Genomic DNA, 24,066 nt, shown 5'->3' with positions numbered 1-24,066 from the left:
CGGGGCAGTTGGATTCTGATTAGGAAGACCAATGATGAAAAGGGACAGAAGTAAATTAGGCAGTTAGATAGTAATTTTTAACAATTGCACACGTCTATAGCCTCCTAGAAGGCTTGCGGCTGAGCAGCAGGCAGCAGTTATTACCTGCTAAAAGCATTAACAGTAGCTACGGTGACTTGCCGAAGGATAGAGGGGATATGCCTTAGAATAAAACCTCTGTGTGTCAGAGGGATTTTCAGACTGTACAAGAGTTATGTTTTTTTTACTAATGTTAGGCAAACTGTTTTGTCTTTGCATTGACTTTACATTGGCCGCAGCCTACACAGAGGGAACTGCTGGAAAAAAGGGGGGCATTAATACTTTTTACTGTGTGCGGGCCAGCTAGTAGTTAGAGAGGGGGCCCATGTTTTCTTAGGGCTCAGATGGCAAAGCTAAGTATTCAGCCTACGGCAGGAAAAAAGTGCCTTTTTTGTTTTCTGGCTGGAGAGTCCAAGCATTCCCAAAGGAACACAATGAATGGCCCATTTTGTCTGACACTGTTTTGTAGACATAGAATTCTTGTTTTTTCATAATTATTCTTGCCCGTCACTGGGTGTGCACATGACATTTGAGCGTGTTTTAAAGTCTTAACACACTCATGTGCCTGCAATAAAGTTACTCATAACAATCCAGGCTTTCTGCAGACAACAGAGCAGGGTCTGTTGTTTTCACAAGTCACAGCAGCTGGGAGGCAATTGTGAAGACAACAGCTTAATCTAGCTGGAAAATACAGGAAGAAGAGAATATACACTCAATTTCCTTCCATATTATTGCAAACAATACAGAGGGCTTTTTTTTGTTGTGGCTTTTTCTTTTCTTTGCTCTGGGTGGTCTGACTGAAAATGTGAGTGGCATAAAATACATGAGTAAATGTACTTTGAATTTTCAACTTGTTGCATTTCTGTATTCATGCTGATGTGCCTAAATCTGTTAAAGGGTGAGAATATTAATTTACACGGGCACTTAAAAAAATCATACAATAACAGCCTTATTTTGACCTCATCTACACAGTGTTTACCCTGGTGTTGGTTTACAACATATGTTACAGTTGCTTCTGAGTTACACTGGTATAATTGAAACTGGAATCAGGAACTTAAAAGAAAATTTGCTGAAAACTTCCATTTGAAACAACATTAGTTAAAGAAAAAAAGAAAGCTAGGCAGTCTTAGATGCTTGAAAGTTGTATTTTAGCTTCTGTGTGAGAAGACAAGGGCACTCAGTAATTTGCTTCTTTATTGCATGCTTCTGAATCTGTAGATTAATCATATTTGTAAATGCTTCATTTATTTCAGAAGCACATTTACAAACAAAGCATGCAATAAATTAACATGCAAACTCAGTTAAAAAGCATCATAAGTAGGCAGTGATCAGATAGTTTTTACCCTAGCTGTATTTTCTGGTGAAGTTCTTTAAAATATTAGCAAGCTAATTCTTGTTTTTCCTTGATGCAAGGGATGAAAAGTGAGAAGGAATATATACTTCAGTTATTATGTCAACACTAAAAAGAGTAAAATGCAAATTAGTTCAAATTCAATTGCAGAGGTGGGGGCTATCTTTGCAGTCAGCATTAGATGTGGTTTCAGAGAAAGTAGATGTTCCTTTTAAAGGAAAGGCGATATTTATCCAATTGCAGTTAAGGTACCTTCCTTTCCTGCTCCTGGGAATGCTACATAGAGCAGATTTCCAGTAACCATGGCAGACGACTCAGATGGGAAAGATTTTTATTATGCATAGCACAGAGGTTATAGCAGCAACTGGTAACAGCAAAAGTCAGTCAGACAGTGAGTATGGAAAATGAATGAGGGATTTGAACACAGTCCAGACGTCCAGAAGAAACAATTGAGATCAGGTTGACATATTCTGAAAAAGCACAATATGAATGCTGAGATGACTTATAAGTACATTGCTGTTTCTAACAGAGCTGCAAATAGTTTGGCATCATATGCACCACCCAGCTCTGGGGCAGTGGTATGGGGCTGTATCTAAATGAAAAGGAATATTACATCCTGAAAAGGCAGTGGAGGCAAGCACATGCTAAGACTGAGTTTAGGGAGGAGCATTATTCACCCTGAAGGTTTGTGAGTTCACTAGGAGGGCTTTGGAAAAAGCAGGATTTTATTTTATTTCAGCTGCCTGCATCTATTTTTAAAAATAGGTGTTTGTGGATGTTCTCATTTCCTTGATATGGTGCTACTTTCATGTCTAAGTTTTCCTTGTATTAGTGATAATGACCTTCCTAAAGCCAAGAAAGCCAAATCACTATGGTCTCCCTCCTTCATTATGGAAGTTTATTGACAACCCTTGAGCATTAATTTCTGGGTATCAGTGTCCGAGAAAGGAGAATTTATTGCTGAATATCTTCCTTGTACACACAAAATATATTCTCCAGAAAAGATGAAGTGTGAATGCTAGAAGTTTTGCACACTGAAGGTGGGGAGCGAAAAGATTAAGTGAATGAGAAGAAATTATTTGATAAATAATAGAGGCAGAAAAAATCTAGCAATAATAGATGTGAGTGATGGAGTGATTTCCAAAAGGCTTTTTTTTTGTGTGCTCAAGTTGTCTACCACTATGATTAGCCCAGCTGACTTGCTGACTTCTTCACTCAGCAGTGAATCTGTTAAATATATCATGCTCAAAGTATGTCAGAGGTGGTCTTCCCAGAGTAAGCATTTGAGAAACACAGGTTTTGTGTGCCCAGGAAAGTAATTGAAATGGTGACTATGCAGGAGTGCAGTGGGCAAGTTGTATCTCCAGAGGAGTCTAAGAACACTGAAATCTCAAGTGTAGCATTTGGGAAACAAAAGGAAAAGTGTGTGTGTATACGTGTATATTTTAAAATAAGTATACAAAATACATGGATCTCTGTGTGTAAATATGTATTCTACATTATATATACAAATCTGTACATGTGTATATATGTAGAATGTAAAAACATATTTACATACATATTTTTATGGAGAGAGGAAAGAGACTTTCACTTGAAGAAAACATCTAGTAGGAAAGTTTCTGCTTGTTAAGTAAGATGTATGACTTCATAATGGCATGTAGTATGGACTACCTCCCATGGTCCATACTTTTAAACTGTAATTGTCTCCTAGTGAGTGAAAAACCAAATTGACAAAGGCATTACTTGCACAAGGATGTAGTGCACAACTCCTCAGGTGCTACAAGTATGTGTACTGAAATACTGTGTGGTTGTTTCTTACATATCTGAGCCCTAAACCAGAGATAAATAATGGAATACAGCGGCTTATAGGTAAACACAGATGTAAGACTTTCAATGAAGCTATTGTCTTCTCCTCTGATTTGGGAAGTCTATTTGAACAGACATTTTTGCACAGCTCCTTCTCTTGTTTTCTTATTACCTGACCAAATGGATCTGGCTGTCACTGGGGCATGCCCTCACGGCTCCTGCTTTTGCAAGATGTTGGTATGGCAGACTGATATTTTGGGTAGCCCCATCAACTCAGCCTTCATCCTTACACTTAATTGCTTGGTGGGTTTTTTCTTTCTCCATGTCTCTTTCATTCTGATTTCAATGTATATAAAAAGTGCCACTACTAACCAGTTCCTTCTTTGGAAGAAAAGTATCACTTCAGCTGCTCCTGCAAATTCTTTCACCCTCTGAGCAGTGATTAATATACAGGTTTAAGAAGAATTTTTAAACAAAACCTGGGAAAAAAAAAAGGAAAAGAGCAAATATGCAGGCTAATGGTGTACCCTGAGGTGAGAAAATGCATTTTTTTAACAAGCCAAGCATAGCAAAAAAGCTATTCTACAGTGAAATTAATAATTACCAAAAAGATTTGCTAGCATTATTGTTATATCCTTTATGAGAATATGGGTGACATGTTTAAAAAACATGGGAAGTGTGAATCAAAGCCCAAAGATTCAACCCGGTCTCTAATTTTTAATGTGAATTCTATTCATATGCCTCTGGTGCATAGACTGAAATATAGTCTGTGGAAAACAACTGTCTTTAGAGTGCTGCCACTTAACCTGCAAATTGTATCAGTTCCTCTGACAGTATGGATTTATAATTTTCATTACCATCCTGCTTTAAGAAAGCTTTAAGGTAGAAGGGCATCTTAGTGCCACATGCAGTAGGTGCCTGCCTATAATACATGATTTCAGCCCCAAATATTTTCCAAAGGCAAGGTTTGTTTATTAACTGAGCCTCATGCTGAGATTCAATCAATCTAATACAGGCTGAGTTTGAAGTTGAACATTCAAATGTATGCCCATACATCTTGGGCATATATCTTACATAATGATGTTGGCCCCAGACATCTTTCTGGGTTTGTTTATGTCTGTTATGGATTCCCCTCATTATCCATGCTGTTTGAGGGATTCCCTACGGATTCAGCCAGTTTATTGCATACTTTTTTAATTTTATGCCAACTGAATGTTCTGAGTGGCAGCTCATATGGTAGCTCTGTACAGTTTCCTCTCAAATCCAGAGATGAATGCTGTGATTAAGGTTAAATAAAATAATATGGAAGCCAACATGCTGCAAAAGGGTACATAAGAGAATGCCCCAGGAGAGGCAAGAGGTTTATAGAAGTAATGCGAATGATAAAGCATTAAGATGTTGACTACTCTTCCTATTTCTTTTCCTTTTAATTATGATTAACCATTAGAGCAACAATTCTGTGATTTGCAAGACCTTCCTTATTGAGCAACTATAGTAGTAACACTGGGAAAACTCATTTATTAAATTTCATCCAAGTGAAGGAATGTTTGAATGTGCCAGTCACCAAGCACATCTGTGTGTGCACACAACTCCCAGTAACATTAACTGCAGTTGCATTTGCCATACTCTGTTCTTGGGAGTGTGTCGGGCTCCACTGAAATAGGTGGAGTTTCTGAGGTTCTCCTCCTTGAGAGATGACCATGCCTTTCAAATATTCAGTATATAATACCCATACAGTTGTTGTAGGAGAGTTTACTAGGAGTAATATATTTTAGCCCTAAGTAACTAGGGCTAAAAGACAGGTTTTTCTTATAAAGCCCATGCATTATGAAAAAGGTTGTTTTCCATCTGAAAACTCAGATTTATAAACACTTAATTCATCAGTTCCCCATGCCTTTCATTTGAAATAAACAGTCAGCAATATTATTTTAAAATAAGGCAGAAGGTGTAACAAAAATGAAGTAATGTTTTGAGAAATATGTGATTGATGATTAAAAAACAGAGAGAGAAGTGGTGGGGGGGTGTCAGTCCGGCATTCATTAGTCAGGCAAAACTTCTATTTGAGTGTGCATTAAGTTAGGAAGACCAGACCCTGTGTCTGGAAAATTATTCTTACTCTGAGAAGTAGTCTCTCAAAAATATTCCTTTGTTTCTTAAAACTGAAGGCATCCTTTGACTGTCTTAGTTATTTTATATTTATTGATGCTAGGAAAAGAAACAAAAGAAACTTTAAAAACTGGGAACATAAACATCATTGAACCACCCACTTTAAAAAAAAAAAAAAGGAAGAAAGAAAAAGGGGTGTTGGAGGAGAGTGAAAAAGAAAAGAAAGAAATCACAGTGGGATGTTTTCCAGGAGGGAACATGCTACACTGTGTAAAGGGGGCTAGTGTAACAAGAAGTCATCTATTCTTGATTTCTTTAGACAGCTAGAGCTTTGTGCCTTGTCTACTTTCTACGTTTTAAGAGCTTGTTCTGTGTAGCAGAAATAATACAATAAATGGGTTTAACCACATTTGTCTCAGCTAGACAGTCTGCTTTGTCAAAGATTGCTGGTACAACATAAACAAATTATGTGTTTGTAGTGCTTTTCAATGAAAGCCTATCTAACAGAGCGGAGATTGTGTTTCGGCAGCTGTAGATTTAATCTCCTACCTGTCAGTTAAAGCAGGCATTTCCTGAACAGATAAGGCCTGGCTGCAGAGTGGGGAGCAACCACAGCTGGACAAAGGGCCATTGTTATGGCCCCGAAATTCTATGTAGATTTGCCCCTTCATTTCATCAGAAAAACTCCAGCCCATTTGTGCTGCAGAGGAGCCAGCACTTTGCCGCAGGTTCGGCAAGCAGAGAGAGGGAATTGCAGCACAGCTTTGTGCTCTTGACTCCCACTGATCATGAGAACTGAAGAAAATATCCCAACTTCAAAAGCAGCAGCACTCTAACGTGAGTGTGATCATAGGATTCACGGCAAGGATCTATTCTCAAGCCGAAAGTGAGCTTTAAATAACTCTGGAGTTGTGACAAATCAGGGAAAGCCAGAAAATGGGAAGATTGGCATTCCTTCTTGAATATCAGGATCCTCTGCAGAAAAAGCAGCCCAGCAGTGTGGATCTGTCTCTGAAGCATAGCTGTTGCTGGAATTTTACATTCAAAGTTGCATTGGAAATACTTAGTGCTCCTTTAAAATGTGTGTTTCCTGGGTTTGTGTCTTATTTTACCTTTTCAATGATTTTGTTCTTTCAAAATGTTTTTGTAGATGAATCATAAATGCTGTAGAAAGTTGAGGAGCCAAGATAACTGATTTGAGCCAGACATGACTGGCATAGGAAGGAAGCTGGCTGTGTGTATGTCGCTGGAAGTTTAGAAACCCTCTGTTGCTTGCTTCCAAATCTGCAATAATTACTGTATACCCAGCAGTGGCAATCATCTCAGTCATACTGTGCAAACACACCAGTTACTTGGAGCCTTTTCTAAGTAAAGATGGTCAGATCATGTCAAAATCTGAGAAATCCTAGGAAGAGATGGAACAAATTAATTTTTGCATGCAATCAGTATTCTGATTTGCCTTTGATCTCTAGACACAGGAGTTTTCTGCATTAAAGTAGTTCTCCACATAATTGCCTTTGATAACCCTTTGTGTTTCAATCTAGACACTCCACAAACATCATGTGGTTTCTGGAAGTTATCTAGGCTACCCTTCCCCACTAAATCTCTTTCAGAAATACACAGAAGCCAGAATCTTCTCACTAGATTTGAATAACTCCTTTAACCTTGAGTATTATCCATTTAGACTCAAGGAAAAAATAACAACTCTTGGCTCTATAATAAAGAAGAAGAAATAAGCCATGGGACTGTGTGGGGTGGGAAAAGCCTCTCCTTTTTGTGCTTGTGATTCACCTCCACCTTTGTATCCTGCTGTCTTACACGTTTTGGAGGGCTGAACTGTACATTGCTGGCATGGACCTGCTCAAAAGCTGTCTCATTTTGATTTTTCAGCACAGTGTATCCCTCAATAACCACAGCTCTGCAGTTTGGGTAGCTCTGTGCAATTGTGCTGGAAGGTGTAAAGCTTATGAGCAGCAGATTCTAATGGATGAAGTTTCTATCCACTATGTGTTGTCACTTCTGCAACTGAAAAAGGCCTCTTTGGGTGTACTTCTTTGTAAACTATAGATGTAATGTTCTCTGAATGGGTCTTTGAGCTTGACTTAATAATTGTCAAGTATGCAAAAGCTCTAAGTGCTTTATATAGTTACAATACAATATGGCTGCAATTCTTGGAATGTCACTGAAAATATAGGAAGCTTTAAATACGAAGTGCTGATCAGGAAGAAGTTCTTCCTGTAGTGAAGTAAGTCACAGAACTGCTGCTAGCATCAGTGCCCCTGGGATTTCAGCTTTATTCTATATTGGCTTAATGCAATAGAAAACCTTCAACCTTTTCTTTCGTTGTACCTTTTTTACCCCTGTAAGACAGAAGTTTTGATCTGAGACACTGAAAGATATTGTTTTCACTCTCACTTCTGCTAGAGCTGTTCTTCAAAATGAAGGATAATCCTTGCTTTAGCGATCATCAGTGTTGTAGCATTTTTACACTGTACATTGCAAGCCCTTCTATTGAAGGAATTAGTTTTGTGTTAATAACTAGTGATGCTTACAATTTAAAAAATGAACTCTGTCTGGAAAGGATGTGGGGAGAAAACTGCTTGAAAACACCAATATGAAATGCAAATATTAAAGCATCTCTTCCCCTAAATTTTACCATCAGCAGGAAATTCTCTATGTACTCCAAAAATCTTGCACATTTTGGTATCACCATAAAAATATAAGCTAATAAGGAATTTCTGACATAAATTATATTTATCTTTGAGATGAAGTAATGGAGCTTCTGTATATAAAATATCAACAAGTATCATTAAGCTGCAATATTTTTCTTATTTTGGCATGAATAAGACAAGGTGCAAATGAGGAACATACATCTTCACTAGTCTTTGGAAATATCGGAAATAATTGACTTGCTCAGTCTTCTGTGATGGCTTGGTGACCACTAGCTGTGACAATTTGCATAATAGTCAACTCTTCACTTCTGTAGAGATAACTGTTTGTATCTGATTAAAATTAGGACTGTTTTAGTTCTCTTGACTTTTCCAGAAGTTGCAGAAATAGAGATTTGCTGTTATGCTTTAACCAAACAAATGCACACATGGGGATAACAATATGCTGAGTTTATGCAGATTTTACAACACAAATCTGAATAAAATACCCACTAATAGACCCTTAAGGAGTAATAAACACACATGAATTTTCCTTAGTTGCACTTTAAAGTGATTTTAACATACTACTAGACCTTAACAATAATATTTAATTGACAAGATTATGCATTTGTATGGATTGAAAAGGTAGTAGATCTCTAATTCCATATGAACTATAAATTCACTTTTGCACAACATGTTTTATTTATTTCTCTATAGCAGAGATGTTCTCCATTCCTCCTAGTGAGCGTTTCTTAAAATACAGACAATTTAAATAGATTTAATTACCATTTATCATACTCTTAACTTCACGAGAATCACCTTTAGTTGAATTCTATGCTTCCAGGTAGTCAAGGAGCTAGCCAAAACCTGGACAATACAATGAAAAGCTAATAGAAATTAAAGGAGAGCTAGTGTTCCTGGTTTCACTGTGGCCGGTAGTATTTTTCTGTTACTTTCTTCTTTATTTCCCAAACAGATGGAACTTAAGTTTAGTTCATTTAAAATTTCAAAGTAGTGAGGAAGAAATAATAATAATAATAATAACAGAAAAAAAATGCTGTGTTTTGCTCTATGATCATGGCTGCAATTTTCACATTAATGTTGTGGCTACTGCAGTAAACTTAAATGTCCAAATTACGCTGAAGCTTTGGAGAAATGGAAAAAATGATAGGGGAAGAGAAAGAAAATAGCACTTACAATCCATTTACAAATTCAGTAGTGGGCTACATATTTTTCATAGTATTTCCCATATGAAGTGTTCTCACTTTGAAAGTCTGTAGTATCTTTTTTACAGTTTATTTGCCAACACTTCCCGTGGGATCTCATTGGCAGACATTTTCTTTGTGGCTCATGTACTTTCACTGAGAGGAAATATTATTCAATTAAACCATAGATAATTAGATGGCAGATAAATTTGAGCATAATACACCTCCCTACATAGGTAGAGCTCCAGTGGTTCTAAATCGCTAACAGAGGCAGAAAGTAGTCTCTGAATATTTGAAAATGTGGGATCTATGTCAATGTGATATTCAGCATCTGGGCTATGATGCAGTGCCTGCATGATCATTCTGGCCTGGTGGAGTCCACCTTCCATCAACTGCTAATCCCTCATGCAGAGTCACAGTTCCTTCCCTGGGATTGTTTGTACTAGAGGAGATTTCATTAGTGTTGGGTCCAATCTCATGTGTTATCTTTACATTAGAGAATGTTAGGCATTGATGGCACATTATTTCAAAGTCTTCAGAGTTTGTCAGTTACATTGCTGAGCTCAGAACAAACAACCTGGCTGCCACCTTGGTAACTGATGTGGTCAGTTAAACCAGCATCACTGTCCCTTTGCTTCAACACAAATAAAAGAGCCGGACAATTCAATTGCAACCAGAGACCTTGATCTTCCCTCCCTCCCTCCCCTTCCCCCCCCCCCAATCCTTCCCCCCCCTATACAATTGTTCTGCAGTTTTTTGAAAGAGATCATTTTTGGGACTGGAAAAGGGCTCAGCCATGGCATAACTTTGTTACAATAGCAATAGAGTTGAGGAGGAGATTTGGGCCCAAACCTGCAAATATCTTAGTACACAGCTGGTTTTAAGCATTTAAGTGATCCCACTGACTTTCACATCTATAAGTTTTCATGGAAGTTGTCCCTACTTCTTTATGCACCATGGCAATTTCTTTCTTGCAGAGTCACCACAATGACCTGTCAAAATAAAATTCAGATGAACAAAACTTCATTTCTTCTTTTACAGAGAATAGCAAAATCCAACACTAGTTATTGAAATTAATAATATTCTAATGGTGGTATTAAAACAATAGTGTCATGCATTGTATACAGGCTATTTGTAGAGCAAATGAGGTAAAGTACATCTAATATGCAGGGTATTTATAAACTTGCTGTCATAGTACCAGGGGCACAAACATTGCTTTCAGTGCCATTAAAACTTTTTAAACACATCAACCTAAAATGTAACCAGTTAAGCTATCAGTTATAGCCATTTTGGTTTATGTCTCTTTTGAGCATCTAGCATACTTCAAGCATTCTGAAAATGCACTTTCTTACTTGATGCACTGCCATTCCCTGGGAAACTCTTCCATTACGCTGTACTTTCTAAAAGAGAGAGTAGAAAATTTCACATACATATTCACTGTGGAAATTAAAAGCATAATGACTTCATAGGTTCAAGTGGTAGTCTGGTTATAAAAAATTATTCAAGAACTTAAAAAATCTTAGGTAGGAATTTAAGTTCAAACTATGAAAAGTTTAAAGTTGCCTGTGAATGAATTAGTAAATTCCTAGATTGCTTTCTCAGCGAATGTGTTGGAGTAGTCTGTTAGATGCTATTACAAATCTCAACATATCTCCAAGTTGAGAACAGAGTCCAGAGGTTTTATTGTTGGAAGAAGTCATTATTAAATAGTAATGTTGGATTATTCTAGACAGAACATATTTAGCCTGTCACACAGTGTAATACTAGTGCTGGTTGTAATACAAAGAAAAAAGCTTTAAGGAAGGGATAAAATATTATATTGTGCTTACTATCTCTCACAAAAATTCTGCTTACTTTTCTCCCCTTTACTGACATAAACTGTGCAACAGAGGCAACTCGCTGCATTTGATCCTGAAAAGTTTCTGAGGAATTCAGTTGCCATTACAGGGTGGGATTTACTTCTGTGCTTGAAACCTGTGATCCTAGCAGCTAAGCAGAAATGTGTGAGCTGCCTGTTTGCTTCTGTTGCTGCCATCCTTTTCTCTGAATGCCTTTACTTCTCTAGCTGAAGTGTTATTTGTTGTAGACGATTTTAGATTTTAAAGACGGAACCCTTCCTCGTACTTGCCTGCCTCTGTGCTATGTGCCTTATCCAAAAGAGGCAGATAATTTTCATTCAAGGCATTATTTTTGTATGGTATGTCACTTTGTCTTCCATTTTCCATACACAACACTAACCATCAATGCCTTTTCAACAATGAAGATTGTCCAGCCAACTTCTGAGATTAGTGTTCACATGGCTGTGGGACAAAGCGCTGCAGATTTGCCTGGCTTATCAAATGGGGCACCAGCTTTTATTATTTCAGGGAGAATCAAATTGGAAGTTGCTTCTTGAACTAATCAGGGCTGATTTGCTCTAAAGTTGCTTCCTGACTTAGATCTCAGGCGAGGAAGTGCTGTAATCAGTTCCCAAGGGCCGTCGGAGTTGTGATGGGATATTAAAGGAACGGTACAATACCTTTTAAGAGTTCACTAATCTTGGTGGCTTCTCATGTTTAACACAGGCAAATATGAGCTTATATAGGAACAAAAATTAATTTTATGAAGTAGTTTTGTATAAGTGACAGTTATACTCAAGGTTGCAGAACTAAATTTTGGGAAGAATATACTCAGGTTTCCTCCAGGATTTGCACAGTTCACTTAAAGATATAGACTAGAAGAATTGTTCAAACCCAAACATTTACTACCCATCAGAAAAGAAAAAAAAAAATCATCTTGAAAGAGAAAATGAGTCCCCCTGAGTGTCACTGTTTGCATATTAGCCCATAGTCTGGGCTCTGCCAAGTTCCTCTCTGACTGACTGCTGCAGATGCTCTTTCTCAAGTATTCTGAGTGAGATCTTTAGTGCAAGTCTTTGGGGACAAACAATAGCACCTGTTCCTCACAAGATAGCAGCCCAGTTAGTCCATTCATGTATCTTTAATGAAGCTCTGGGGCAGATGGCAAAAAATGGCATCATCAACAACTTAGCACAGAGGAGACAAAAGGGGAAAGTGACGATCCAACAATGCGCTATTTTTACGAATGGGAAGAGACGAAGTCAGAGTGTTCCTTGGGCATCTGCTACAGTCTTGATTTTCAGAAAGACCTGAGGAACATCTCAGCAATTAAAATTTCTGGGCATGTAGCCGATTTTATGAAGTACACCAATCAACCCCTTCTCGCAGTTTCTTCCCCCTAAGTAAAATCAAAATAATAATAATAAAAAAAACCCCTCATAAAAATAAATCTCAAAACCAAAGGTGTCTCCTGTTTTCCTGGCATTAATTTTACTTACCTAACAATTCAGTGATGTTTGTGCATTCTCTTCCTTTTTAATGCTTATTCATGTTTTCCTGCTTATTTGTGGTGAAAATTGGTAACTATATGTACAATAATTCTGGGTGACACAAAGATTTCCCTCCAAATACTATTTAATATGTGCCAGAGGGAAGATTCATGGGAGGGAATAGCTGCCATTCAGTATCATCTTTCTTCAGTCTGAATAACTGTTTTCATTGTAAACTCAAAGTTACATTCTAAATGTAAGCCACCTTTAGCCAGTACATTGATCTATGTAGGCTGAGGACCTGTTTTCAGCATTCATCCCATTATAGCAGGCAAAAATAGCAGATGGCCAAAACATTCAGTGGTGGTTCTCCACATGTACAGAACTGCTTATGAGTTAAAAAAGAAAAAAATAATAAATTGAATACAATGGACTAGATCTAGCTCTACAGGATTGCATTAAGAAATAATCATTGCAGAATTTGATTATTATACATTTAAAAACATTTGTATGACACTGCAGTGTGAAGTATTGCCATAGGTGTATGTGCACCACAACTTTAATCATTGTACTCTGATCTCTTCTATGTCTTGTGAGATTGTTTTGGTGCCTTGTACTTTTCCAACCCCATGGAATCAGTTTCTGTGTGGTGATTGACAGGGGTATGTCTTAAGCCTTGGGTTCATTTGCTTAGATTGTAGTTGGGAACTACTGAAAATGATTCTAAGTTGTATTGTATTGAATTCCTTCCAATAATATCCTGTGGTTGTTTCTAGAAGACAAAGTCTGTGATTGCTGTACTCTTTGGAGCCAGTGCTAAGGAACACCACGCAGTAAAAGCAGCACCATTTTGTCATTGCTGGGCACATGGGGATCAACTCCAATCTAACCAAGTTTAACTCGTATCCAAAAACGCACTGCCAGGCTTACCTCAGCTAAAATGGGAGAAATAGCTGCCCAAAGCTAGTTTCTTTCACGCCCCAGTGCCATAGCTGTAATTGCACAAAGACCTTTTTATTATAAGTTGATTTTCCTGAGAAATGGATTTAAAAAAAAAATACTGTAAAGTGTTTATTTTTTGCTTGACCTTTATTAACCTACATCTTAGGGCTTTCCCAAGAGAAGAGTTGTTGGTAAATTAACCCTCGTAGACACACACAGTAGCATTTCTGCACTGCATCAATGGTTGTGAAAGTAATAGGGATATGACAAGAAAATTTGGCACTATTTGAACAATGTCATAGGTCAACATATGGGATTGGACCAAAAAAGTTTTTCGGGAATTAAATGAAAAAAAATATTGCTTGAAGTGTACTTTAACTTTTTAATAGTATTTAATGCCACTGATTTATGGTAGAATGAGTGCAACAATTTTTTTTCTACCTGAAACTACAATTTCTTCCTACATTTACTAGCTTTGATATATAAACCATTATATGTTTGCCTGACTGCTAATCAGAAAAATCATAGTTAAACACTTAGGTACTTCTGGGGTTAAGGAATGATGGATAAAACCTCTTTGTGATCCTAGGCTCTGTCTCTGAAACATATGCAGCATGAAGTAAAGAACTAGGAAAATAACACGTGGATTTAACAGACATAATTCTATCCCATCTCCCAATTTCTGTATGTTGAATATAAATGCTGGTATAAGGTGAAGAATTTCTTACTTTTGCATGTTTGTGCTTTTTGGTACATTTATTATGGTCAAATTAAAGTTGATGTAGAAGGTTTTATTCTGAAGTGGTCCCTGAATAGAGAGCCATAATTACCAAGCTACAAGACAGTGCATAAAGCCATAAAATTACTTAGAGAAACAAACAATTTATAAGTTATAGTGAGGTGTGTATAGCAAAGGATGTTTAATTAGGAGCCAAGATGTTGGAGCCCTAAATCTTAAAGAGCTGAGGTGTTGACTAGAAGAGTATTTAATACTGTGTTGACATTTCAAAGTAACATACCTGAGTTGTTGGTAAATAAGAATAATACATTACAGTGTTCTAAGATCTCAGAATTAGAATTGCCCTAAGGATACTAAAATCTGAACATCAAAGTAGTAACTGCAGTGTTACTCCTAAAATGCCCGTCATTCAGCTGTCCGTGACCAAAGATGAGAAAACTTGTGAAAAATTAATAGAAATATGTAATGCTCTTCTTTTTAAAGAACTTATGGTACGTTAGAAAGGTTTTGCACCTTCTTACCTTGTGCTAGGACAGGGAATATTAATTAACAAAGATAACAGAGATCCGGGAAGTAGGAGAACGTGCAGTTCACTGAAACTGTTACACCTTTGACACTGAGGGAAAACAATGTTAGTGAGGGCTTTGAAGTGATAATGTGAATTTGGCAGGGATTACATTAAGGCGAAGGTTCTTTGGGACTGTGTGAACACAAAAAACACTATCAGTACTGGAGAAATACCTGTCAAGACAAATTTGTGCTATTTCTGATCAGAGGCTCTCTTCTGTTTAGCAGGTTCAGGGTCACATGCCTCCGCTCATGATCCCAATTTTTCCACACGACCAGCGGACACTGGCAGCGGCTGCTGCAGCCCAGCAGGGATTCCTCTTCCCCCCAGGAATAACTTACAAGCCAGGTAAGCTGACAGGGATGGGAAGCTATTAACATTCAAAGATATTAACTGTAGCTTCACGTATGATGTCTCATATAGATGATGTTACACAACAGGCATAGCTGGTTGGAAATAACATAGAGTTTTGCAACTCTACTTGAAAAGAACTGGGTTTGAAGGAGGTGGGTGGAATATTGGGTATTGAAAATATATATATATATATATTTTAACTTGTATTTATCACAAAATAACGTGTTCTAAATACATTAGCCCACTTGCCTAGTAATTTGTCCTAGTGATCTGCCCTGTGTAATTGTACAAAAGCTATGTGTCTATAACTACGGCTGTTATCTTCAGTATACTTGTCTTTTGTGACAAAATTATTACTCTTAATTAGTGATAAAAGTCAGAGGAATATAATTTAATTAGCAGGGTTCAAATGGGCAACTTTTTGTTTGATTTCAATCTGAATAATAGAAGGTTTTGGTAGTTCAGTCCAAGTCATCATTCAGACTTGTAACAGGTCATATAGCCTTGTAGTGAAATATGTTTTGAGATGATTTAGCAAATGTTATGATTTCTTTCTTTTTTTTCCTCTGAGTTTACAGGACTCCTGGGGAATTCAATTAGGGATATAATGGTTTGAAGCTACTTTCAGAGCCTCCTTGTAAACAGGGCTTTAAATGTTTAAAGACACGTTGCCAAAGGAATTCAATGTAGGAAGATAGTTAAGTAAATAAAAGTCAACCTTATTTTCATTTGTACATTCTTTGTAAGTGACCTCAGTCCAGAAGCAGCAACCTTATTTTGCTCATTAATAGTATTCCTTGTCAAACTGCCTTTAGCATTTTAACCTGATAACTAATAATTACAAAACAGAAATACCAGCTTCTTTTTTTGACATTAAATATGAAATGTACAAAGTAAAGCATTGATCCTGCTCCTACTGATGTCAGTGGTGTTCTTGCTGTTGACTGCAGCAGGAACAGGGTCAAATCCAAAGTACAGCCTCATAATACATGAGGTAAACAGCATACTGATGAAAAGCCAGGTTGAACCTAAAATCATTTCTAGCAAGTTTACTTAGTATTAGATGAAGTGAGGCCAAGCAGGATTTCAGCAAGTATTTCCATTTGTCCCACTCCCTTCTGTCTCTTTAGAGATACTCATCTTTAAACATGGAACCTTAGTCCAGTTATTATCTTATTTTGCACATTTAGAATTCCCAAAGTTCTTTTCAATTTGACAAACTGGCACACTGAATGCAGGAACCAGTTACTAGAGCTCTGAAAGGCAGCTGGCTCTAGACAGCGCAGGATGATGGTTATTCCCATACATCACCACCTCACAACAGTTGAGGTCCAAAGACTAGAATATTTTATCTCCAAAGATGTAACGAGTTGCCAGTTGTCAAAACTGTCTACAACACCCTGGCTAATACCTTTCTTCTCATCAACACAAGAAAGCACGTGCACTATTTTGCTTTCTTTTCCCCTTTTAATCTGAGATGCTTTCTGAATACTGACTATTAGAGATTAAGGTCTGGGTTGTGCTCCCCCTTGGAAGGTGATATGTCAGATCACGTCGTGCTGATTTTGGCTCTGTAGGCTGCTTGGTATAATAATGACTCAGGAAAAAGCGTACCGGCACGATATCCTGCTAAAGAACAGATTTATGCACTTACTCTAAAGTGATCCTTACAGGATAGGTACTATCCTAACACTTCATTGAGCTTGCACTGCTTTACTTGTGATCCTGTTGGCCTCATCGCAGAAGGTCATACAGCTGTAGAGCACTGTTTTTAACTTGCTGGAATGCAGAAAGAGAGAGACACAACAACAGTTAAAAGAATGAAGTGCAAGCAGAAGTCAGGGGCTAGATATTTCAGACCACAGCTAAGCAGTTTGCTAGTATGTTATCTCCACATATATGGGTTTATAGCCTGCTGATTCTCATGAAGACTAGAAGTCACAATGATTTGATTATACCCAGTGGCTTGCAAGAAATGAGAATAATCTTACTTTTAGTATATTTAGTAAATTCTACAGTGTGTGTGGCATAGTTAGGTGACCAGTATAGTACTTTCTGTTGAGAGACATGATTTAAAATGCACTTTGACTACACTTGGTATTGATTAATTCCTATTTTTGGCATTCTTGGCACGGTAGTTAGGGAATTAAGGAAACTGGAGATTAAGCTACACTCTTTCACAGAGAGGGTTCTTCAAACTCATTTCTGAGGAATATTTATGAACCTGACTGCTTCTACCTGTACTCTTCTACTTTTGTGAGAAATGAAACTTTCACCTCTAGAACAATCAGTTCAGACTCATACTTCTGAGGAAAGATTAGAGATGAATTAACCCTTCAGATTCTTACCATTTTATCTTTCATTTCCTGTTTAGTTTCTACTTCATTTGACTCCAGTTTGAGTTTTGACATTGTCAGTTTTCCATGACGTTCAGAAAACACAGTGAGAGGGGTTTCAATAATAGGAGCTGTGGGAACTGAGTGCTTTGGAAACTGACGGTCATTTAGGGAATGTCAAGTATTGTGTGCACAGTCACTTAGTTTGCTTTGCCCGCAAAATAGGCTAGATATAAACCCACTCTGATATAGAAGCAGTGTATCAGTTACTGTGACAGTGCAGCCAAGATGAGAAGTCCTGCCTTAGTGCATGAGCTGGAGTTGATTATATACACATGTCCATAAAGATGTATCTTCATGGGCTAAGTAGGAGCTAATTTCATGGCTGTGTAGTTCAATGCCAAGATATTGGTTGCCAAATACCGTTGCAAATCTGCACGTAAACTCCATGCCTTGAAGTGAGAAAATGGTATTCCTGTAACAAGCTACACCAGGTCATGCCCTCAATGGAAGGATCTGTAGAAGGGAGGAGAATTTATTAGGTTCTGAGGCCCTTCCAACACACACCATAGTTGCTCCTGAATTCCTGAGCTGAGAAAGTCATTATGAATAGAAAACATAAGGAATTGCTGATATACACCTATAATTTGTATTGGAGCCTGACAGGACAGGCTGTAACAGCCCATTTCCCCCCTCCTCACCCCCCTCTAATATTTTGGAGCTCTAGGGTGAAACAGGCCAAAGTTAGCAAGTGTTGATGACAAGTAATAATTACATTAGAAAAAATGTCCCCAAAGTCCCATGCTTCCTTATGTATCTCAAAGTCATGTAATATAATTTTCCGGCATGGTAAGTACTAATTGAGAAATCAGAGCTGCATAGACCACCTAATTAATTTTTTATACATATTTCAGTATTTATAGTATATGCCAGATTAATTAAAACTTTAGGGCGCTGTGCATCTCAAATGACTGTTGTGACTATTGACCTGCAGGCGCTTGACGAGCCTCGTAGAGTACCTGGTTGTGGGGGTTGCCACTTATTCCAGTGGGAAGCCGAGAGTGGCAGCTGTTAGGAAGCTAATACTTGCCCAGAGATGCTACGCAGTTAATATAATTATTTTGCATTCCAAATACAGCAAAGCAACTGCACTGGCTTTCTGACTGTGACCACTATACTGACTACTTGGAACTGGTGGGTAACATAAGTACCATTATACGTCCTCTCCCAGTGCAAATTTCCCTTCACTTAACCAACTGCACGCATCCACGAAAAGTTAGTGGGCTGAAGTATCCTTGAATGTGATTAGCGTGTCCCCATTAGTGCCCTGGATAAAGAGGAGAAGATAGTTCACTTCTGCATCTTGCAGTTCTCAAAGTATTACTCTCTTCAAGTTTTTGTACATAAAAGAGAATGGGCAAGTAGTATGATGATGGAGTAAAGATGCAAAGTAGCCAGACCACTTTGAGCAGAGCTCAAACAGACCTACTGTTTTCTCGAAGCAGAAAATGGGAGGGCCAGTCTCTATGCTGGCTGCACAGAAGCAGTCCATGTGACTTGCAAATGAATGATCACTTTTGCTTGACAGTCTTCTGCAAGTGTTTTGTATTATATCAGTTCTTTACCAGATGTAGAAAGCATCTCTGAAAAAAGATTACTGAAAACAGAGATACTGACATTGTAAAACTCTATTTAAAAGGATTTATAGAGTGATATGTTGCAGTGTCTTTTCAAAGCATTTCTTCATATTTCATACATAAAGTATATAAAGACCATGATTAGAATGGCTAAGAAACAACTAGTGTCTGCCTACCCAGGTCATTCTGCTTTACACACAAAAAAGTAATTTACAAGAGATTTTGCTACACTAGCAATACAATCAATTGTGAAAATGGAGACTGAGGTGTTTTTTAGGCTGGTGGCAAAAATCATGAGAAATGGAGCTAACATTCTGGCCTAGTTCTGTTCCTTCTTGCATTGGGGCAAACCAACAGTAATTCCTTTGAAATCAAGGAACATAAAATTAGGTAAAACACAAACAAAACTGTCAGACTTACTGTCATCTGTCTGGACCTCAGAGCACTCCAATACTGTGAGATATTTGTCATCAAACTGATTAAACTCCTTGATTACTGTAGCTAATCCACTTAACTTACATGATCTTTGATCTTCTGGACTTCATTGATATTCATCACTGCAGTTTCTATTTGGAATAGGCCTTTCATAAGTTTTTCCTGAAGCTGTGTAAGGTGGATTAAATTTTGCATAGCACAGTACTCTTATTTTCAGAAGGCTACTGTTCCTCTTGTCAGGTGAGAACAGAAAGTGTACATCAAGTTAACTGTGTACTGAGTTGGATGTGTATCTTTGCATGGCAGAGGTGCTGCATGAGCCTTCTTTCTAATGGAAATTCCCCAGGACTGAGTTAGTCTGTTATGTCTTCCCACTTGGGTTTTCTGGTTGGAACAAGGAGTTTGTAACCTCAGGATTTGTTGTAACAAGGCTTATGTGCCTCACTCCTACATGTTGAGGTAAGAGCTGGAATTGGTAGTAGGCAGCTGAGTATTTTCAGCTGGGATTTGGCACTGAAGTTCTTTACTTGCAGACGGACAACTGGGGCAATTGCTTTGGCTGTGGCATGAGGATGGCAATAAAGTGGTGGTGTGGCAAACCCTGCTCAGAACTAAGGCAGAACTGAGGTATTTTCATCAGACAGGGGAGATGCTCTGTAGTACTGCCTTAGGCAGTTACCTGTATTAAAATCTTCTTCAATCCTGATGCTTCTGCACAAACAAAATGCGTGCCATGTGCACAGCTATTGCAGCAGTGGGCATCTTACAGTTGTGTTTTAGGAAAGATGGGTAATAAGGCAATATCTGCTCCCTACCCTGAGTCTTGTTTCCTCACTGCTTACAAAGCCTCATTGATCTGGAAAGTCCATGCATCCTATAAATGAAGTCCACTAAGCTTCACCACTTCAACTAAGACAGAAATATTTACATTCTTTCTGTGTGGAATACATGGCACAATTGCTCACTGCATTCATTTGGAAATGTTGCTCCACCTGATAAAGAAAACAGAAGTCTGGTATACTTTTCCATGGCTTGTAAACACCAATTTATATATAAACAACATCAGCCAAATGTAAATAGATAATCAGCACAGCAAGGTGATCGAAGAGATCAGTTTGCAAAGCATGACAGATTGTCTTGGGGCATTCTTCTCACTCCTGGTTGTCAAAGGCCAGCACACACCGGTACCTGGAGCAGACCTGTTTGAACATGTACTGCTGCCTTTTGTACAAATTTGAAAGAATGGATCCTCATACAAGTATTCCAAATTGAGAAACAAATTTGAAAAAGAATTGCTACAATACATTGACTGATTCCTTGCCAAGACTGCTACCGAGAAACTTCTTGATCCATTCTTGCACTGAGAAAATAAGAGGGGGAAATATGTACCTTCTGTAATTAAAAATTAAAATCAGCCCATTCCTGCATGCTCAATTTCCTCAAGTACCTTTGCCTTGCTTTTACTGCTTAGTATCAGCAAAGTACTCCAGAGGTGAGAGTACTAATTTTTGTTTTCAGCACAAAGATACTGCTAAGATGCTAGGACTTGGCTGTAATTTAACACGTTAAAAGGAGGGGGGAAAGAGACAATATTATGTTCTAATAGCAAATAAATGCCATAACTATAAAATTATTTTTCTTGTAGCAAAAGAATGAAATGTAGCCGGCAGGTGAGCCAGGGAACACTGCAGGGCGTGGTAGAGATGCTATTCAATTAACTGTGAAGCCAAAAGATTCTGTTAGTGTGTGGGGTGTGTGTCTGTGTGTATAAAATATCTGACTATTTCAAACCATAGGAGCATGACAGCTGTGAAAAAGGAGTGCCACAGGGAATTCTTTTAGAGTTTGATTTTTTTTAAAAATATGTTTGACATGGAAAATGTTTTAGTACAAATAAAGCAACTGGTATTGAACTTAAAAACTGCATGCAGAGGGGGAGGGAGAAAGAAGAGATTGCTGTGTGGAACAGGAATGAATAATTCATGATATTTAAAGAAAGAATGCCTCCAAAATGTTCTGCAAGGCAGTCCATGCAGATAACTCGGATGGTTATTCCTTCTCACCCCCCCAGCCCCTCCATTTAAAGCATCATTAATTCAACATCTTTGTGATTCTTTTAAAACCTCGTCAGATATTTCTGAAAGAAACATTATGTAACTTAGATTAGGATCTTATTTATTCAGATAATTTCATACAAATATCAAAGAGATAAGTGGGATTATTTAACCATAAAGAGACAGCTTTAGTACTTTAAGAAAAGGATCTAAGGGGTTTTTTTTCCTGCCCTTTATTTTTTGTTTTCAATAAAGAAAAAAACCCTCCAAACATCATGGCAAACTAAAATCAGCCTCATGGAAGGAGGAAATAAGGGGAGATATTTTGAACATTACTCCATAGGACACCAGTACAATATAGTGTTAGTGAATGCATTGTAGCTCCATATGCAATCAGAATCCAATTGTTACTGGACTGTGTACAAGCACATACTGTGCTCAATGGTCTGATGAGGTATTATGGATATGATGCAAAGAGACCTTGTGGATTAGACATGTACAATTTATTGAAAAAGTGAAACTGCCGAATATTTAAAGTGAGCTGAATACAATAGCACTTCAAGAGGTAAAAAGGGAGAGTTCTGAGGAACCCGGTGATTGCAAAGACTTCAGTTTTCATTATTTAGTTGAGGAGTCTAACAAAAAACAACCAACCAACCAAAACCAATCAAAAATAAAACAAACAAACCCAAACCAAAAGCAACCCAAAAATTCTAGCCACTGGAATGTCCTGATTATATTATTCTGGATTTCTGCTTTCAGTGTGGAAAAATTTGTGTAAATCAGAATGATTACGGTAAATCTCCAAAAGGTATAGAGGAGGAGCCTGTTAAAATGTAGCCTACAGATAGTACATAACACTAACTTAAAAAAAATTAGATTGAGCCAAAGTCATATACTTTTAAGTCATAGTTACGGTGTAATTTATCCATCCCTGCATTAGTTTTTATGTTACAGATTACACTGCTAAATTATTTCAGTCTTCCTTGATTCTTTATATTGACTGAGGTTCCCAGTGGCACTGTGTAATATGTTGTTGCAGTGACTTGGATGCGGGAAACACCACACATGCTCTAAGATATAATGCTTCAATAGTATCTCTTATTTTCTAGAGAATTTCTTGTCCACTCCCTATAAAGGACACACATTTTCAGTTCCCAGTAAACAGAACACAGAAATTTTAGTGCTTGAATCTTCATGTGACTGAACAACTACCTAATCTTTAAACCTTGGTAGGATTCCAAATCTAAGAGAAAGGTGAAATTGTATTTTGAGCTCTTTAAAAAAGTTATGTAATTTTGTTTTTCTCTGTGGCTACCTTAAAGGACTTGTCCCACGATGCAGAACCTCAAATCAAAATAAGAATCGACCTCAACCAATATTGAGGCAACTAAGCAGCTTTCCCAGGAAAGAGCCACTCGGTACTGAAATCACCCTGTATTAAGCAGGGCTGAAATTTCTTGAGCTAGAACAAATTTCTCCAATTTTAAGGAAAGTACCTCTGGGAACCATTGGAGTTTCCTGGGGTATGTTGTCTGTGTGCCTATGGCCTTGAGGGCCATTTTCTGCCCAAACATACATGCTTGATTTGAGCACATGCTTTTGAAAATGAAAATCACGAGTATCACGTTTATGTTTTGCCAGTTTGCCTACCAGCTATCTGCTAACAAAAAAAAGTTCCAAGGGAGCATGGCAAGTCCGTGCCCAGCAAAGCCTTTTGTTTTTGCAGATGTTTGGGCTTAGAGGAGTGCTGTGGAGCATAGGCAATCCTCGGTCCGTGTTTGCACTTGTCTGCTGCTATTCTCTGCTCATTGTCTGAACCTGCACGCATTGTTCTCTCGACAGGTGATAACTACCCTGTGCAGTTCATTCCATCAACAATGGCAGCTGCTGCTGCTTCTGGACTCAGCCCTTTACAGCTCCAGGTATGTGCCAGAACAAAAAAATGTGGGATCGAAGCCAACATTTTAGGGGAAAACTGCTAACCAGCTGTATGCTAAATAATAGTCTGAATGTTAAATAATTTTCGAGCGCAGCCCAGAAGGATTAACACCTTATGTACTTAGGGTACTGCAAATACAGCACCGTGCGACCAACCTTGATTCTGTGAGTGAAAGACATTGTTCTGTGTGTTTTATATGGGCAGAATTAATCGCATTTTTCTTTTAATTGCGTGACCAGTTGATGGGAGATAAGTTCAAAGATCTTTTTTGTACTTTAATTTTAATTTAGTCTTTCTCCTGTACCTGCAGTGCACTACCTTTAATTGGACCAGTGAGTGTATCAAAACAAATGCGTGTTATTGAGGATTTTCTTTTTTGCAGACAGTATGGTGCTGACAATACAATAAATTGCAAAATCTTTTAGCTTCTGTATATAGCTAATCTCAACCTCTCTGTGCATTAAGCTGGTCAGATGCCAAGCATGGGCAGGAGCCTTGGTTTGGTCTTATTTTATTTTTATTTTTATTTTTGGCATG

At 37.9% G+C, this 24,066-nt stretch overlaps 1 protein-coding gene across 9 annotated transcripts in view; it reads left to right on the top strand.

The window, feature by feature from the left end:
• Positions 1-24,066, top strand: part of SOX6 (SRY-box transcription factor 6) — a 356,106-nt gene that overhangs the window by 248,959 nt on the left and 83,081 nt on the right. For 7 of the 9 annotated variants that reach the window (XM_054171552.1, XM_054171549.1, XM_054171545.1 and 4 more), the window contains 2 exons: positions 14,996-15,119; positions 23,433-23,512. In XM_054171552.1, coding sequence (XP_054027527.1) covers positions 14,996-15,119; positions 23,433-23,512 — 204 coding nt within the window. The remainder of the gene's footprint in view (positions 1-14,995; positions 15,120-23,432; positions 23,513-24,066) is intronic. The other 2 variants (XM_054171551.1, XM_054171548.1) reach the window with 1 other exon arrangement.

Source organism: Dryobates pubescens, chromosome 22 (assembly GCF_014839835.1).
Source record: "Dryobates pubescens isolate bDryPub1 chromosome 22, bDryPub1.pri, whole genome shotgun sequence".
NCBI lineage: Eukaryota > Metazoa > Chordata > Aves > Piciformes > Picidae > Dryobates > Dryobates pubescens.
This window is presented reverse-complemented; position numbering and strand designations above follow the sequence as displayed.